The following is a 17864-nucleotide window of genomic DNA, read 5'->3' as shown; positions in this document are numbered from 1 at the left end:
CACCCCACACCCCTGCAGCATTTCGGATGCATCCAGCACAATGCATGGCTGCAATCTGTGTCCCCTTCCAAGCAGCCGAATCCCCGCTTCTCCCGCTGCTTTCTCCTTGCTGCTCATTTCTTCCCTGCCCCCCAGCCCACCCAACCCCACAGCTCCTGCTCACACCCCAGTCCTGTCACTGGGATGTGGGTACCTGCCATGGGGCTGTCCCTTGTGGCCTCCCCTCCCAACTGCAGGGTTTGCTGGGGCTGTCGGGGTGCCCGTGTCCCCATCTCCGCTCCAGCTGTTGCCTGCAGCTGGGCTCAGCAGTCCCTGGCCGAGGGCAGGAGGAGGCGCAGGCTGTGCCTGCTGAGCCAGCATTTTTCCCTGCTGCACCAGCAGAGCTGAGCTGACCCTCAGGACTGCCCAAGCGGAGCCATCGATATGCAGATGAGCTGGGAAAATCAATGCTAATGAGCAGCATCAGCACTTCCAGTCCCTGCGGTCCAGCTCCCCTGGCTCTCACACACCTCCGACCCCTGCCTGCTGCTGGCATCGGCCGCGCGTCCCTGTGCGCTGCGGTGTGACCCTGCCCCATGCTGCAGTCCCGTGCCGCAGCCCTGGAGGAAGGTTCTCACACAGGGGCAGCACCTGCAGTAGTCCCTGGTCTCCCCAGGGTCCCCAGAGCTGGGGTGTGTGGCCACCCCACCAAGCCCTACACCACATCAGACCTGCTCCGTCCCAGGGCAGTGTGCCCCCCTCAGGTGTGCTGCCTGCCCTGTGGGTGCCCTGTGGTGCCATCGGTCTTCACCAGCCCTGGCATTGTCCCCATCCCTCAGGCTTGGGGCTCCCTGGGGTGCACAGAAACCCCAGGCTCCCTGGGGCAGTGGGGACATGTGCCTGCCAGCCGAGCCCTTCTGTGGGATACAGCTGCAGGGGGAGTCCCCGTCCCCTGAAGGCAGAACCAGGGTGCCAGGCACAGGGACCAGTGGTGGCTCTGCACCCACTGGTTCATCCTCCAGCGTAGCCCTGGGTACCCTATGGTATCCCGGCACTGGCAGAGGCACATCCCAGCATGGTGCTGCTGGTGCCCGGCTCATGCAGCCCCTGTCCTCCCCCACCAGGACCTGGGCAGCAAAGACCTGAAGCGGGAGAAGCTTTTCCTGGTGTGCCAGATCATCCGGGTGGGACGCATGGACCTCCGGGAGACCTACAGCCGTAAGCTCAGCACGGGCCTCCGTCGGCCCTTCGGCATCTCAGGTGAGAGCAAAGGTCTGCCGTGGTTGCTGGGAGGAAACCCCCCAGCACTGCCCACGCCAGCACTCCCCAGCACCCACCTCTCAGGCCCCAGGCTCCATGGGGCTCACTGGCCATGGGGTGCAGTGGTTCGGAGCAGCAACACCCCAGGGCTGCTCTTGCCTCCAGTCAGGCATCCTCCATCCCCATGCATGGCCCTCAAATCCTCACTTGCCTCTGCACAGCCATGTTCACCCCATCCCCCTGAGCTCACTGCCCTGTCTCCCCCTCCCCAGCCTGACCCACAGCCCCCCCATGGTGGTGCAGGGTCTTCCCCACGCATGCCTGATGCTGGGGTGTGGGGAGGGATCTGGCACAGCCGCTCTAGCAGCCAGGAATATCTCCAGAGGTCCCTTCCAACCCTAACGATTCTGTGATTCTGTGATTCATGTCGTCCCCCGCGCGCTGGCCCTGCCCTGCCAGGGCTGCGGCTGCCTGGCCCGTGGGGATGCAATGCACCCACCCCAGTAGAGGAGAGGGACTGGCGTGGCCCAGGCGTCCCTCCTTGCTGTGTGGTGCAGGGGACCCCCCAGCCTGGCACTGCCGGAGGTGCCCCTGGGAGTAGCCCTGGACCCCTCCGCGGCGCCTGTCCCCACCGGAGCAGGGAGCTCCCCTGCCTCCGCCTCAGCCCGTGGTCCTGCGCTGGGTGTTGATCCTCATTGGATGGGCTCGCTCGGAAATTATTGATTCTGCTTGACTAATTAGTGTGTGCTAGGACCTCAGCCATAGAGAAATTACCAGGTGATTTATGAACATATCGGCATCTAATTGCGCTCCGAGCTGATAGTGTCCCCAGGGAGGGGCCAGATGGATTGTTCTGGTGCCCACTCTGCGGTACCCTGTCTGTCCTGCACCAAACCCTGTGTCCGTGGGCAATGGAGAGGTTCTGGATGTGTCTTATTTTGGCCAAAATCTGCCCTGGAGCTCTGAGGTCACCTGTGGTGACCATCTGGTTGGTGGCTCACCATCTCTGTGCACTGTTCCCCAGAGGGGTGCCACTGGAGGGGACACTGGGCATGTGCTGTGAGCCCTGAGCAGTCAGCTCTGCCCCAGGGCAGCTGGAGAAGCGCAGGGCAAGGAGGGGAGAGCCCAAGAAACGGGTGGCCTTTGGGCTGTGCCCCAGCACAGGACCCTTCCCTGCGCTGGGGGCTGATGCCTGTGCTGCTTCAGACTCCCCCCGGGACCACATCCCATTGGTGAGCTGTGCCGGGCTGCCAGGTCCCACCCTGTGTTGGCAGCATGTCCATCCGCTGTGGAGGGTCAGTGCTGGTGGCATAGGCCAAGTGGAGGCTGCAGGACAGGACAAAATAGTCCTGGGTGCTGGTCCCGGGATGATTTGGCACAGAGAGCCCTGGCGCTGGGGCTGCTGGCACCCGTGGACACACTCTGTGCTGCTGCAGTGATGGACATCACGGATATCACCAAGGGGAAGTGTGAGAGCGACGAGGACAAGCAGCACTTCATCCCTGTGCACCTGTGAGTCCTGTGGGGACGGGCAGTGGGCAGGGGGGCAGCGGGGCAGCGCTCTGTGGGTCTGGAGACACCGGGACAGCGGCTGCAAGGGGGCAAGAGGTGCCAGGATCAAAGAGAAAAGATTTCTCCATTAAATGTGGCTTTGCAAAGGGAACATGTATCCTTGGGCATGATGTCACCAGGTCCAGGACCTCAGTGAGGTTAGAAAAGGGATATTTCTTTGGGCAGACATATACTCAGAGGTATTGAAGCCCCCACTGGAGCTCTGCCTCCCGGCAGACATGTGCTCAGGATCCCAGGTCTGCTGTGGATGCTGTCCTGCACCTCCTTCCCAGTGGGCCGGAGGCCGCCAGGTTGGGGAGCCACAGCGGGATCCAGGCTGCTGCTCCGTTTGCTGGTGGTCAGTGTCTGGCCAAGGGGAGCAGCCCTGTGGGTTTCCTTATGTGTGTCCAGCTCTGAACTCCTCCGAATGGCCCCGCTCTGATGTTTGCAGGGCGGCTGCAGACAATGATTTTCTTCACAACATGATCAGGAAAGCGGTGGAGGGGAAGGACATCAACCACAAGGGACAAGGTAAAGCCCCCACCTGTCCCTTGCCCCGTGTGCCTACTCTGCACCTTGATATGCGTTGGGGGACGGGGTGAGACCCCCTCCTGAGCCCATCCTTGTGTCCCTCTGCGGCTGCTGCTTCTGCTCAGGGACCTGGGCAGCTGCCGGCCCCTGCACTGGGGTAGTCCCCTTGTGCTGCTCCTCGCAGGGTCTGTGGGCTTGCTCCGGTCCCTGGCCAGCCCTGGGCCCCCTCCCGCTGCCTCCCCCAGGCTCTTGCATGCTGTCACCCACTGAAAAACCGTGGCAGCCACAGGGGTGTGAGTTTGATCCTGGGTGAGGCCGGGGCTTGGTGTGTGAATGGTCCCAGCGATCAGAATCGGAGCTGTATGGGGTTGCTGGAAGCAACCACCCATCCAAACGCATCCAGGGGCTGAGCCCAGGAAGGGGCAGACGCTTCTGCAGGAGGTGTGCGTGGCTGCCACCCTTGCCTGGCACGGCACGGCTTGGGCTGAGCTGGTGCGGGCCATGGGGCGATGTCCTGCTCTTTGTCCTGGCAGGGTTCTGGGTGTCCCTGAAGATGCTCTGGGGAGACCTGAGCCAAGTGCGGAAGGACCATCCCCACCTCGTGGACCGCAGCACAGTGGTGGCACGCAAGCTGGGCTACCCGGAGGTCATCATGCCAGGCAAGCAGGGCGGCGGGTTGGACCATCCCTGGATGGTGTCTGGGGGTCCCAGTGGAGGGTTACGGGGCTCACTGACAGGGCTGTCCCCCCAGGAGATGTCAGGAACGACATCTACCTGACGCTGGTGCAGGGCGAGTTTGACAAGGGGAACAAGAAGACGCAGAAGAACGTGGAGGTGACGGTGTGCGTCTGCGATGAGTCAGGCAGCGTTGTGCAGGTATGGCAGGCACTGCATCAGCCCTGGGGCAAGGAAGGGACTGTCCCCTGAATAACCCCATCTCGGGCAGAGGCAGCAGCTCCACAGCCTGCCAGTGCTGGTGTTTGTGCCGGAACGAATGAGTTGGAGTAGCCTCTTTGGCTACTGGAGCCCCTGAATAGAATAAATAGAATAAAAGCCCCCTTTAGAATAAATATTTGGAAAAGGGGTGGGAAGGGATAGAGAGAAAATTGTCCTCCCCTGGGGACAGCCAGAACCCCTGGCCATCCCTGCAGGCCCCCAGGCACAGGGTATCCCAGCCCTCGGAGAGGCAGGACGGGGAAGGAGTTGGAGCACGGGGGGGTTGTCAGGAGGGTGGGAGGAGGCTCAGACCCAGTTCCCCCATGCCAGGACTGGCTGTTGCCTTGACTCTCTCCAGGGTTTTTGCCTTCATTTCAAAGGCAATTCTCCCCTAAAAGCTGTGAATTGCTGAGGGTCCTGCTGGGGTGGTCCAGGGACGCAGTCCCCACCTCCCTCTCTGTCGCTGATAATGCCTTTCGCACTGGGCAATGGAAGCCAAGTCATGACTGTGCCCTGGGGGGTCACGTGTCCCTTGCTGGCTCCTTTCAGAGGCTGCACCAGCCCTGGCGGAGGTGAAGGGGACGGAGAAACCTTTTGCTGCCCTCTGAGCCTGGCTGGGAAGGCACTGTCAGAAAGGTGTCCCCGTGCCAGCTGAGTTGTTGTAAAAGGGTGCCTGTGCTGGGGGGCTCGGGTGGGGGCTGCCATGGCGTGGGCAGAGGAGAGCAGCTCAAGGGGGCTGCCCTGGGTTAGCAGGGGATGGAAAATTCTTTGGCCCTTCAGGTTTATTTGATCCGTAACAAGTAATATCAGGAGCTGACCACCAAGCATCTTTTCCGCTGCTGCTCTTCCTGCAGAATGTGATTTACCACGGCGCGGGGGACAAGCCGGCGAGCGAGTACCGCTCTGTGGTCTACTACCAGCAGCGGCACCAGCGGTGGATGGAGACGGTGAAGGTCGGTGCATCGGGGTGCAGGGACTGAGGTGTGGGACTGGGGCTGCGACCCTCAGAGGCTGTGTCCCTCGCTCCTCCCGCACAGCAGGACTGAACTGCCGCAGGGGGACACGCCACCAGGGCTGGCTTTTCAGGGGGAAAAGTCCCCGGCTCCCCAGCACGGGAAGGACAGGAGATGCTGCTGTTGTCATGGCTCAACCCCTGGATGGAGACCCAGGGTGACCTGCAGCAGGGAGGTGATGTCTGCCACCCCTGCCGAGGAGCAGTGCTGGGGCAGGGGCTTTGGGTGTGCTGCATGGCCAGCAGTGCTCCAGCATCGCTCCTGTCTCTCCCCACGGGCTCATGGGTGTATGTCGCCAGCCCTGCACACACACCTGTGTCTCTAACTCAGCCTCATTAATTAAAAGGAAAGCATGTGGGTTTGGATTTAAGCAGCTGACAGTTCAGCACAGCCTTTGCCCAAACACAGAGGGGTCTTGGCCAGCGAGGTCACTCAGCCCATGCCTTCCTGTCCTCATGTGGGCACACATTCTTTCTCTCAGATTGCTGTTCCCATTGAAGATGTCCACAAGACCCACCTGAGATTCACCTTCCGGCATCGCTCCTCCAGCGACTGTAAGTAACTCCTTTCTTCATGTCTTCTTCCACTAACATTCACAGCAAGAGCTGCGATGGAGGTGCGCTGTCTGCAGCTCAGGAGCTGCAGGAGCTGCAGTGCCCTGTAAGCAGTCCTCGTCTCACACCGTGCGGGGATACATCAGGGATGCTGGATTCACATGGGGGCGGGAAGGAAGCCGTCACCCCTGTTCTGCTCTGACGCTGCTGCCTGTGGTGGGCAGCAGATCTCTGGGAAACTGCTGCCTCTTGCATGGACCTCCTCCTCGGGCGCCTGTGCTGGGCTTTCTGGAGCACCCGCTCTGCGTCCAGTGATGTTTGGCTGCAGCAAAGCTGTGGGCTGTGGTGTGTGGCCAGGAAGATGGGCTGCTCCCGGAGCAGCGGTGCTGCTGTTGGTGCCTTCACAGAGCTGAAAACCGCATGTGACGGGACGTGGTGGGGCGCGTCCTGCGACTGCGGGGACCTTCCCCGGGGCCACTGTGGAGATCTGCAGTCTGATCCCGCACGAGCTAAACCCCGCCTGCCCCAAACCCATCTCATTCTCACAGAGACAGCTCTCCGATGGCCCCCTGCCTGGGCAGCACGTGCTGGCAGCCTGGTGGCTCTTCTGGCTGCCCATGGGCTCATCGCTGCTGTCTCTACCCCTGCGAGGCTCCCCCCCCAGCCGATTCTCCTGAGTGCCCCGCGGGGGTCTCGCTGTGCGTGGGCACAGCCGGCGGGCTCCGGGGAAAGAAATGCGATTTCCCCAGCAGCCCCCCTCCCCGACCCCCCCCGGCTGCTGGGAGGGCAGGAGCCCCCGGCTGAGCTGCCCTTTCCCTGCTCGCACGGTACGTCCTCAGGCTCCTCCTCAGCCGGCTTCACCTCGCCCCGTGTTTGTCTCTCCCAGCCAAAGACAAAAGCGAGCGGATTTTCTCCATGGCCTTCGTGAAGCTGATGCGACCGGATGGCACCACGCTGCGTGACGGGGAGCACGACCTGGTTCTGTACAAGGTACAAGGGTGCAGGCAGAGCCCCCCACCTTGAAGCGGAGAGGCTGCAGGATGGCAGCTCTCCCGGCAGCTGCCTGTGTGGGCCTGGGGTCCCAGTCACTGCTGGAGCTGCTGCACTGGTGGCACATACCCAAACTCCCTCGGAGGGTTTCCAGTCCCTCCTCCCTGCCCGTCCTTTCTGTCCTTGATGGTGGGGGCTACCGCTACGGCTCCCTGCACACAGTGTCTCTAATCTCCATGACGTTCATTTGCAAACGACAAGTTTTGTTTAGAAAAAGGTAACTTAAATCTATTTGACTTGGGAGGGAAAATCCCCATGAAGATATTTACAGTACTTTACCTGATTTCACCAGCGTTTCTCCGCCTGAAACTGCTTGGTTTTTCTTTTGAGAGAGCAGAGAGAGCGTGTGAGGAGGGAAAATTCACTATTCATTTGGAAAAAAAAATGCAGTCAGCTCTGACACTGGATTGTGAAAGACCCCATGAACATGCTGCCTCGCTTTGTCTTGGTGTCACCCTCTCCCGAGCTGGGGCTGGCCGCAGTGAGGGGACTGGGAGGGTGCGGGCTGGTCCCTGCTGCAAGGGCGAGCTCAGGGCTTTTCCTCTGTGTGTCCGCACTGCTTTATCGTTCCTCATCAGCAGTGGTGACCTTCCCACCTTGGCTGCTCTGGTATTTAACTGCAATTTTCTTTAATTTCCCTGCTGTTCTTGGTGATGTGACCACAGTTACTTGAGGTAGACCCATCTCCCTTCCCAGGTCCTGCATCTTTCTGGGACAAGCAGGTCTGTCTCCCACCTGCTGTGGCAGCTGTGCAGCTGGCCTCAGCTAATGCTTCCCATGAGCTTGATGGAGGAGTTCCTCCTCTTCATCGATGCATTTCCTTTCCTTTTAGGGAAGCCCTCTTAGCACCCTGATGCTGCTTCTGCAGCTATGTAATGTCCCGGCTGCAGACAGGCTGCTGCCAGCACCCACTGTGCTCAATGTCATCCCATGTGAGAGGACAGCGCTGTGGATCTGATGCTGTGTCACCCCGCAGCGGTCCTGCCCCACGCTCACACAGCTGCCCCATGGGGGCTGAGCCACTTGCATGCCCTTGCAGATCTCTGCCATCCATCTGTCTGTCCACACCAGGGCTGCCCTGTCCACCTCCTGCCCCAAGGGAGGACCAGCAATCCCAGAGCTGCCATTGCTCGGGCGCGCTTCTGCTGATGGGACGGGCTCATCCCCACCCTCCCGGCTGGTCTGTCCCAGTGTTGCCATTACTGTTCCTCATCTATCGCTCTTGTGATGCCTGACCTCCCTCGCCACAGGGACCCTGCGTGCCCTGCCCAGCCTGGGGACAGGAACAGACCCACGCTTTTCTTCCCCAGCAGATCCTATGCGTTTGAAATTGTTATCGTGTCCCTCCTCCTTGTTCTTTTTGGGTAAAGGACCCAAATTATTTAAATGCTGCTGTGGCCTGCAGAGCTGCAGAGAGGATCCCTGGCTCTCCAGGGGACTGTACCCTGCGCTGCCTGAGCCATGGCAGGAACACCGAGTGCCTTCGGGACTTGTCGGTGCCGGCTGGGGCAGCGAGATCAAAACCTGTGCACCTCCCTCCTGGATGTATTTTCTCCTTAAAGGGCTGTTGCTGCCCTCACTGAACCTTCACATTCACCAGCATCCTCCACCCCTGAGCAAGTGAGAGCTGGCGTGCTCTACTTCATCTTCCCTGTGGCTGACTCCTGCTCTTCCCGGCAAACACCGGGGCTTGATTCTGGGAGTCAGCAGCTATTTCATCTTTTTATCTTTGTTTGCCAGAGGAATGTGAATGATATGCTTTTAGCTCCTCAGACCTCTTGATCTCACGCTGGTCGAGAAATGTCTGAAATTAAGCCGGTTTACCCTATGAGGGTTTAGCTGCCCTCGGAAGAAGTGTGGTGCCTCCTGTGAGTCAGCTGGCCGCTGTGGGTACGCTCGAAAGAGGAAACCCAACAGTAAACAATTTTGCTACCTTTGTCTGACCTTCAGTGGAAATAAGTTTATCATGCAAGGTTGCAGGCAGGGGAAGATAAACACCCAGTTGCCAAGCCGCAAGTGAGCCCGGGTCAGCTCGGGGCAGCACGGCTGTGGTCTGTAAGTAGGGGACACAAAGAAATAGGCTCTTTTGCCACTGTGAGGAGGGATCCCGGTGTTCCCACGCAGGCAGGAAAAGTCCCGTCGGGCTGGTGACGGTGATGCTGGTCAGTGTCCTGCTGCGGGTCTGTACCCACAGCAGTGCTCAGGTGCATGTTTTATTCCCGGCGTCCTGCTGCCCCAGGTTCCTCTGTGTCACTGGCCTCCCCCCCTGCTTTTCCACCCGCCAGTTCTTATGTCCTCTCTGAGTGGCACCGGCTGGGATGCGGTGTCTCTCCCAGTCGGTTGTCCCGGCTGAGCGTGGCACCTGGCAGAGCCCCGCAGGGAGCAGCTTTGTTGGATGCTCTGTTGAAATTAATGTCAGGCGAGCCAGCTGCAATGCCTGCGCCGGGCTCTGCACCACAGGCAGTGATTCCCCTGGGCCGGCTTGCGCATACCCGCGATTTCACCTTTTTAAAAAGCCATAACCATGGCATTAGGTGGGAGCCACCGTGACCTGTTCATGGCTCTGCTAACCTCCTCGCCCTGCCCCATTCTGCACAGCAAAGTCCCCCACGCAGGGGACTTGACGTGAGGTCAAAACCGAGCCCACGGGCCAGCCCTGTCCCATGGGGCTCCCGTGGGGCTGCGCTGCCCTGTGTGAGCCATTGCTCTGCCTTGCAGGGTGACAGCAGGAAGCTGGAGGATGCCACTGCGTACCTGACCCTGCCCTCCACGAGGCACCTGTCGGAGCCGAAGCTTCTCTCCGGCTCTTCCTTCCGCGTGAGCGGAGGTGCGTCGGGCTTAACCGTGTCGGCCCGGGACAGCTTCCAAATCTCCACGCTTGTCTGCTCCACAAAGCTGACCCAGAACGGTGAGTCCTGGCTCTCCGCAGGGGGCGGTGGCAGACCTGTGCGCCCACCCCACTACTGTGTTTCTACCTACCGGACCACAGTCCTCCTGGTGGCTGGCTGTCCGGTTGTCAGTATGTGCCAGCCACGGCGGGACACGGTGCTGGTGCTGCTGTGCCGGCACCAGCCCCCTCCAACGCAGTGCAGCTGGACTGGGGCTCGCTCCCATCACATGCGGCACTGGGGTGGCATGCCGAAAATGCAGGGAGAATGGGAACGGTGAGTGCTGAATCAGCGTTTTGACATGGTTGGGACTGCCAGGGCTAATGGCTGTAATGGCTGTTCCTGGTGAAGCAGCATGGTCCTGGGATCTTTGGGTGGCTGCTGTCCCCCAGAGAGGAGTGACACTGAGCAGGAACGCCTGCGGCTGGGATGGTGCTGCCCTATGGCAATCCAGGTTCTGCCCCAGCGCGGCTGTATGGCTGGGATGGGATGTGGTTTGCTGCAGGCTCTGTTTGCGTATCGCTGGGTCGATGGCTCTGGGCTGTAACTCAGAGTGTTTCTCTTTTTTTTTTTTTCCCTTTTTATTTTTTTTATTATTAAGATCGTCTTTTGGCTTATCTGTCTCCTGAGCCCTCCTGAGTTAGCGGCAGATTAATTTTCCAAGGTGGGAGGGAAATAAGAACAAACAATAACAGGCTGGAAGTGTTGCCAGGCATTCTCCCACCTTGGGGGCATGGAGCCGTGGGTAGTTAGCAGTTTCTTGGCTGGTGGTACCCTTGCAGATGGTAATTAATCTGCTCTCGCCCTCGGGGGACTGAGCCGCTGCCTTCGATCTGGGAGCAGGAGTGAGCTGCTCAGGCGTCGCTGTTGAGGGCTCCGTGACCTTCCTTGGACCTTTTGAAATCAGGGTGGGAATTGGGACTCCTTGTTTTTAAAACTTGTCCTCAGTTAGCGAGCGTGGGCTTCCAGCCCCGGGGTGCTGTGCCGCAGTTCATTGCAGGGCAGCCAAGAGCGTACGTGCCACCTCAGCACAGACGCATCAGCATTTGCAGGTGGGATTTTGCCGTGTATGCCACGTTTCGGGAGGTGGCAGAACAAAGAGGTGTCGGCAATCTTGAGCGAGTGCTGGTGGTTGTCAAACTGCCACATGTGCCCCTCTGAAGTGAGCGGGGGGCTGGCAGCCAGCAGCCCGGCGCCGGCCCTGCGGGAAGGATGCTGATGGAGCCGTGCTCTCCGAGTGCCCTCGCAGGCATCCAGCTCGGGGGACCCATGGCACTTTGCACCTCTGCTGTAACGGGGACAAGTGGCCTGGCCCTTGTGGGTGGGTGACATGATGGTGGCCCGGGGTGGGTGACATGATGGACACCTGGAGGTAACATCTCCAACAGTCTGGAGACTTAAACGCTGCACGGGAGCAGCGCCAGCCAGCAGATACCACGCTCGGGAGGCGAGTGGCAGTGGTGCTTGGCCAGGGGGAGAGCGGAAGGGAAATCTGGGGTTCCCTCCCAGCCAGCAGCACTGTCTCTGCAAGGCCAGCGGATGGAAACACTTCATTCGGCTTTTGCCAAAGCGCAATGATGCAGCTGGGGAAACTGCAGCCCTGGCACGGGGCTGGGGGCTCGGGGACCGTGGCCTCGTGGCTTGGGGAACGCAGTGCGCAGTGACTCATCGCTGCTGCGCTGACAGGGTCTGCGGCCGCTGCGGTTCAGTGCGAGTGGGGCTCAGGGCTGCTGCTGTTCAGTTAATTCCCTTCCTGCAGCACAATTACAGCTTCTACAGTGACAACCTTCTATTTAGCCGAGTTTCATGCTTTTACGGTATTGAAGTTGGGAGGCTTTCCGTGCTGAGCAGCAGTTGCACAGGGAGTCGGAGGTCAGCGGGGTCCTGGCTGCTCCCGGCAGCGCTGTGCTGACCACCATCTGGTGCAGCGCCACGGCTGCGCTCTACATGTGCCGCGGCCGCTCCTCAGGAGCAGCGATGACCGGTGGGCACAGGGTCCCATGCACATCTGAACGGCAGTGATCAGCTCTGCTTGGAGCAGGAGAGGAGCTGCGGAGCAGCTGCTGCAAGAGGGCACGTGGTTGGGATGGTGGGGCAGGCGCCTGGGGTGGGTGCTGGGGAGGTGCAAGGGGCATGAGGACCTCACCGGGTCGCACCTCCAGCATGACCCAGCTGGTGGAGGGCACGAGTGTGGGGAGGACAGTGACCTATGGACCCCCTGCCCAAGGTCCCTTCTCCGAAAGGTTCGCGGGAAAGCTGTAGCTCTGGTGCCAAGTCCTGCTGTTTTGGGTCTCAGTTTCTCTCCGGCGGGGGTGTAAAGAGGATGGCAACACCTGCCCGTGCAGCCACATGATGGAGCGTCAGGAGCTTAGGCATGATGGGCGCTGACCCTTTGCTTCCTCCGGCACGGGGCTGGCAGCGAGCGGCACTGCATCCCCTGGGATGGAGCCTCTCCGGCCGGCTGCCCGGGGTGGCAAGGGTGGGACAGGGGAGCCCAGGGGGTCAGTAACGTTTGGGTCTGGCTGTGCTGACAGTCAGCTGTGCTGACTTTCCTCTTCTTCCCACCCAGTCAACCTGCTGGGGCTGCTGAAGTGGCGCTCTAAGCCCAGCCTCCTCGCCGGGAACCTCCAAAAGCTGATGAACGTGGATGGAGGGGAGGTCATCAAGGTACAGCCGGGATCTGCCCTCCCGCCTCCTCCCTTCCCTGCTCCTGCACTCGCGTCTCCAGCCATGTATCCAGGTGGCTGCTCCCTGGGGAGCAGAGGGATGTGAGGGTGGCAGTGTTGGCACCGGGGCTTCCCTGCCAGCCTGGCTTAGTGTGCCGAGAGGTGCTGCCAGAGCTGGGGGAGCCGCCCTGCTCTAGGGATGAACTGGGCACACTGGGAACATCCTGCACGGCCTCGGTGCCTCTTCCCTGGGGAGAGGTGCTGCCTCTGCCTGCGGCGATTGCCACGTCGGCCCTGGGGAGCCCCGCTGGGGCAAGTGGGTGGCCAGAGTGGCAGTGTGGGGCTACCTGCTAGGGGACAGGCTGAGCTGAGGAGTCGCATCCTGGCAAAGGGATGGACACCCCAGGCTGAGAAGATCTGAGGATGGGCACAGGAGCTCTGTGCTCGGGCAGGTCGCTCAGAGGTGGCTCCGGGATGATTCTGGGAGCTAACGTTCAAGCCCTCACAGTCCTCTTGTCTCCCCCAGTTCCTCCAGGACACATTGGATGCCTTGTTCTCCATCATGATGGAGAATGCGGACACGGATGTCTATGACACGCTTGTCTTTGATGCCCTGGTAAGTGGTACCTGCTTCACCATGTGTGATGAAGGTGGTTCTGACCCCACTGACCAGTGCAGGATGGGCCCAGGTCAGACTGGGGTGGGTGTGAGATGGGGCTCACTGATCTGACCAGACAAGCAGTACTCAGAGCTGTGCAGTGCCTCCGGCTCCACCACAGTGCCTCGGGTCAGTAGGGCCTGGTCAGCCTGGCACAGGGCAGGGCTGTGGCTCTCTGGGGACACTGTCCCGCCAGGGGACAATTCCAGCAAGAATCAAAGGCGTTTCTCCGACACAGAGACAAGAGTGACCCCAGTGATAGGACGAGGGGAGGGTTGGGGTTGGGGCCGTCTTGTGGGACACATGGGGCTGGTGATGGTGTGAGCGCTGTGCAAGCTGGCCATGAAGTGTCCTGTGGCTGGTGGGCTCGGGGCTCATTTTGGGCTTTCTGCTTCAGAGGTCTGCCTGTCCTGGTAGGCTGGGCAGGTGTGCAGGTGACTCTGGTGGACCCAGCAGCCCCCACGAGGAGTCAATGCTGCTCTGGCCGTGGCTGCTGGCACCTGGCTGTCCTTGGGCATCCTTCCGCCCGCACCCAGCCATGCCTGCTGCCCACTCCCCGCAGGTTTTCATCGTGGGGCTGGTGGCCGACAGGAAGTTCCAGCATTTCAACGCCGTCCTGGAGGCCTACATCCGTCAGCATTTCAGTGCCACACTCGCCTACAAGTGCGTACCCGACAGCTGTGGCACGGGAAGAGATGGGGCTGGGATGGCAGGCATGGGGGGAGGCAAGGGGCCGGAGCCTGGGCAGCTCGCGGCGGGCAGCGTGGCATGGCTCAGCAGCTGCCCCAAAGGCTGCCCTGGTCACACACGTCCCCATTCTGCAGGAAGCTGATCTCGGTGTTGACACAGTACCTGGACCAAGCGAGCCGGGGGGAGCCCTGCGAGCCGCTCACGCGCACCTTCAAGGCCCTGGAGTATATCTTCAAGTTCATCGTCCGCTCCCGGCACCTCTATGCCCAGTAAGTACCGGCGATTGCTCCTGCTGCACCAGGTGCTGTGCTCTGCCGGGCTGCCACTCCAGCGCCGCTGGAGCATCGGCCCCTGGGGATGGGGGACTGTGGGAGGGAGGAAAGGAAAGGAAAGGTCCCACAGTGGGATCCCTGTACTGTGGGTGCAGTATTTGTGCCAACCATTGACTTTGGGGATGCGGCACTGGCACCTCGACCTGCCTGGTGCCGGCTGCTTTGGTCCGATGTGGCACCTGGCGGTGGCACCCATGGCTCCTGGTGCGCTGCAGATGTGCTGCCGTGTTGACCAGTCCCCAGCCAAGCTCTCCTCCGCCACCACGCTTCCTCTCCCCGAGGTTTCCGGCACATTTCTGCTGCACGCCATCCTCCGGTTGCCGCCTGGAGCAGTCATGGTCTGGTGCGGGTAGCAGGCAGTGTTGTCCTTCTCGGGGCGGGAGAGCTCTTGCGGCACGAAGGGCTGTGGCAGGATGGGTGCCGTCACACAAACCGCTGTCTGGCCAGGGAGCGGTGTTTCACAGTTGTTTGCAAAGGGCCTGAGGCAACGCGTGAAGCAAGCTGTGGTTTGCTGTCCGTCAGCCTAATTGCTACGGGTTCCTCCCGTGTGTGCTGACTGAGAGACCAGCAGGGTGCTGCTGAGATCGGCTTCGGCTGGCACGGAGCCCACGCTCCCTCCCCGCAGTGCCCAGCGGCTTTGCTCTGTCTCGGTGCGGTCATGCCCCTGACCCGGCCCTCGAAATGCCGGGAAATGCCCAGCTGCTTTGTGTACGGCTAACCCAAAAGCCATGTGTATAAGGCCAGAGGGACCTGCGGTGACCTCCTGCCCAGGGCAGGGCTGGCTCTGCCCGGGCTGCCCCTCATGGGTGGGTTTTTCCAATGTGCTCTTAGAAATCTCCCACGATGGAGATGGCAAAAATTCCCCGGGCAGCCTGCTCCCCTGCCTAACCGGTACTGTGGCTGGAAAGGTTTTCTGGCATCCAGCCTTGCTCTTCCCACTCATTCCTGGAGAGCTTCTGCCTGCCTGTCCTATGCTGTTTGGGAGGTTTTTAGCAGATTTTTCCTTGGAGAGGGAAATTTTGCACTTACCCTCAGCGAGGCTCATCTTACTGTGGAGCAGTGCTGTGCTCAGCTCAGACCATCTCAACCCTCAGCCTGTCTTTGGCCTCTGTGCTGCCTCTGTGGCATCTCCGGCTCTGCTGACGGTGTTACCTGTGAGCCTTCCTGCTCCGCACTAACATTGTCGTTAGCGGGTGTGCGTAGCAGCGGCTGCGGTGACAGTGATTCGGGCAACAGGGTCTGTGCAAGGAGCACATAAGTGGCAAAGACACCTGTTTGGTATCAGAGGGTTCCAGTGAAACACCCTCTACCTCTGCAGCTCTGGCGGCACAGGCGGCTCCAAGCTTCAGCCGGTCACTGGGCTTTCAAATCGTTTCCAATGCAAAGCATGTATTTGGTCTTGGGGGTCCCTCATGCTTTAGCAAAACCAGAGGCGGCATGGTGCCAGCCCCAGGGCCTAGGGAAGGGGTGCCTGGGGCACCTCCCCTCCATTTGTCCTGGCTCGGCAGCTCATCCCCGACTCAGCACAAGCTCTAAAGGAGGTTCTGAGAAAGTGAGAGACTTTTTACTTGTCCTGTAGTGACAGGACAAGGGGTAATAGTTTTAAATTGAAGGAGGGTCAATGTAGATTGGACATAAGGAAGAAATTCTTTACTGTGAGGGTGGTGAGACAATGGAACAGGTTGCCCAGAGGAATTGTGGATGCCCCATCCCTGGAATCATCCAAGATCAGTTTGGATGGGGTTTTGAGCAACCTTCTCTAGTGGAAGATGTCCCTGCCCATGGCAGGGTGTCGGAGTGGATGATCTTTGAGGGACCCTTCTGTCCCAAACCTTTCTGTGATTCTGTGATAAGCAGCGTGTAAGGGTCTGGGAGCCTCGATGGCTCCTTGTCACTTCTGAGGATAAGGTCAAAGCCCCCCCTGGGTACCTCCAGAGTCCTCCTGGGACCTGGTTTTGTTTGTTCCCTGTGGGCACGGGGTTCCTGTCCTAATCTACGTGATGGGACAAACAAACCTCCCCTGGCCAGACTGGGCAGGCGTGGGTGAGCCCAGCTGTGCTTCTGGGCTGAAGTGGAAAACCGAAAACACAACCAATTGGAGTTACCAGAAAAAGCAAGCTACGTTCCTCTTTCATTCCAAGTACAGGGCACCGAAAGCTGAAGTGTCCCAAGGGAGAGGCGGGTGGCGGGGTCCCTCCACATGCAGCATTGCCAGCCTGTGCTGGGAAAGCAGCAGGGCTGCCCCATGCTACAGGGCCACGTTTTGGCAGGCGGGTGCTGAAATGCTCCAGGGAGCGGAGCAGAAGCCCAGGGTCTGCCTCCTCAACCCAAAGTCCTGAGCACTGTGCAGAGGTGCCAGGACATGTGTCAGTGTCCCCATCGGTGCTCTGTGTCCTGCTTGTGGTGAGGAGCTGTCTTGGGTTCCCGGCATCCACAGGGACTCTCAGACTTCACTTTGCCCCCACCTTGTCTTTGCCGTCTCGCTTTGCTGTCTGCCAGGTGTTCCCTGTGTAGCTCATGCTGCAGAGTACCAGGACTGCCGGAATGCCCTGTCTGTCCTTTCTCATCGCTCCCACCTGCCAGCCCTTCCCAGGGTCTTGTTCACGGCCATGTAGCTGCTCCAGAGCTCCCGGGTGCTCCAGCATTAGACCGAGGTATCTACCTCCTCATCATATATGAAAATACAGAGCAAATTCCCTAGCTTATAGAACTTCTGGCAGAGAAAATTAATTATATGGAGCATTTGCAAACAGCCCTGTGAATTAGTTTGCATTGGAATGAAGACATCCCTGAAGACATTTAGTGTTTTTATTCATCTTCCCTTTATCTCAGTGATCTTAACAGTGCAATAACACGGACTCCTCAGATCTTCTAAATACTTTAAACGGTGCTACAATTTGTACACAGTCTATAATTTAAAGAAATTAGATTGTAATTATAATAAGTCACTGCAGATTGCTGTATTTATTTGATTATGTGTGCTACTGCTGGAATCGGATGAGCAGCTCAAGTAGCTTGTACGAGGATCCCAGGTTGCTGCAAGGATGATCAAAGCGGGGCCTGGCTGGTGTGGAGCAGGAGGTTCATTGCCCGAGCCCCTTTGGCAGCTCTGTGGCCACCGCGTGGGGAAAGGGCTCCCCAATTCCCCTCCTGCCTTGGGCAGGAGGCGTGGGAGCCGGTGGGCTGTGAAGGGGCTGGATCCTGGTACCGGCCGTGGGAGCTCTGTGCCCAAAATGTGCTTTCCTGCAGGAATGTCCCCCCAGCCCTCGCTCTGCAGGGAGATGCCATGCCATATCTCCAGACGCCTTCCCCTTCGGCAGCCCATGCACATGGGGTCCGTTGGAGCCCCCCAAAGCTCCCCGTGCCCTTCCCAATATCAGGGGTCTCTCCCGGCCTCTGCTCCAGCCGTGGTAACCCCGACTCCCCTTGGAGCCCCCCTGGCGCCTACGGGGCTCCATTGCCTCGCGGGGGGCTGGGGTTTTGACGGCGGTATGACATGGTCTCCTACTCTCTGCTTCCTCCCTGCCAGTTCCTTCGGCTGCTTCTGCTTTTTGGCTGCCGCTGAGGGCGGCAAAGGTTTCCTGAAAGTGCTTGTTGTCACCCCAGGGTTCCCCCTGTGCCGGGTCCTCTCTCCTGCCAGCGCTGGGGGAGCTGAGGACACTTGCTCTCACCAGTGTCCCTCTACAGCCACCTGCTTTGCAGCTCGCAGCCCCCTCGCCCAGCCTCACTCAGCCCACCCCGGTTCCTGCAAGCAGC

The 17864-nt window shown here is 59.9% G+C and overlaps 1 protein-coding gene across 1 annotated transcript in view; it reads left to right on the top strand.

The window, feature by feature from the left end:
• LOC104294208 (dedicator of cytokinesis protein 2-like) overlaps positions 1 to 17864 on the top strand; it is a 96444-nt gene that overhangs the window by 5307 nt on the left and 73273 nt on the right. Inside the window, exons 9-22 of the mRNA XM_009893789.1 lie at positions 938 to 1022; positions 1104 to 1239; positions 2676 to 2751; positions 3242 to 3321; positions 3855 to 3980; positions 4073 to 4197; positions 5112 to 5210; positions 5752 to 5824; positions 6711 to 6814; positions 9593 to 9782; positions 12332 to 12429; positions 12955 to 13044; positions 13649 to 13749; positions 13911 to 14045. Of these exons, the coding sequence (XP_009892091.1) occupies positions 938 to 1022; positions 1104 to 1239; positions 2676 to 2751; positions 3242 to 3321; positions 3855 to 3980; positions 4073 to 4197; positions 5112 to 5210; positions 5752 to 5824; positions 6711 to 6814; positions 9593 to 9782; positions 12332 to 12429; positions 12955 to 13044; positions 13649 to 13749; positions 13911 to 14045 (1518 nt within the window). The remainder of the gene's footprint in view (positions 1 to 937; positions 1023 to 1103; positions 1240 to 2675; positions 2752 to 3241; positions 3322 to 3854; positions 3981 to 4072; positions 4198 to 5111; positions 5211 to 5751; positions 5825 to 6710; positions 6815 to 9592; positions 9783 to 12331; positions 12430 to 12954; positions 13045 to 13648; positions 13750 to 13910; positions 14046 to 17864) is intronic.

This window comes from Charadrius vociferus, unplaced genomic scaffold, assembly GCF_000708025.1.
Source record: "Charadrius vociferus isolate BGI_N301 unplaced genomic scaffold, ASM70802v2 scaffold59, whole genome shotgun sequence".
NCBI lineage: Eukaryota > Metazoa > Chordata > Aves > Charadriiformes > Charadriidae > Charadrius > Charadrius vociferus.
The sequence above is the reverse complement of the archived record's forward strand: the minus strand, read 5'-3'. Positions and strand labels throughout refer to the sequence as shown.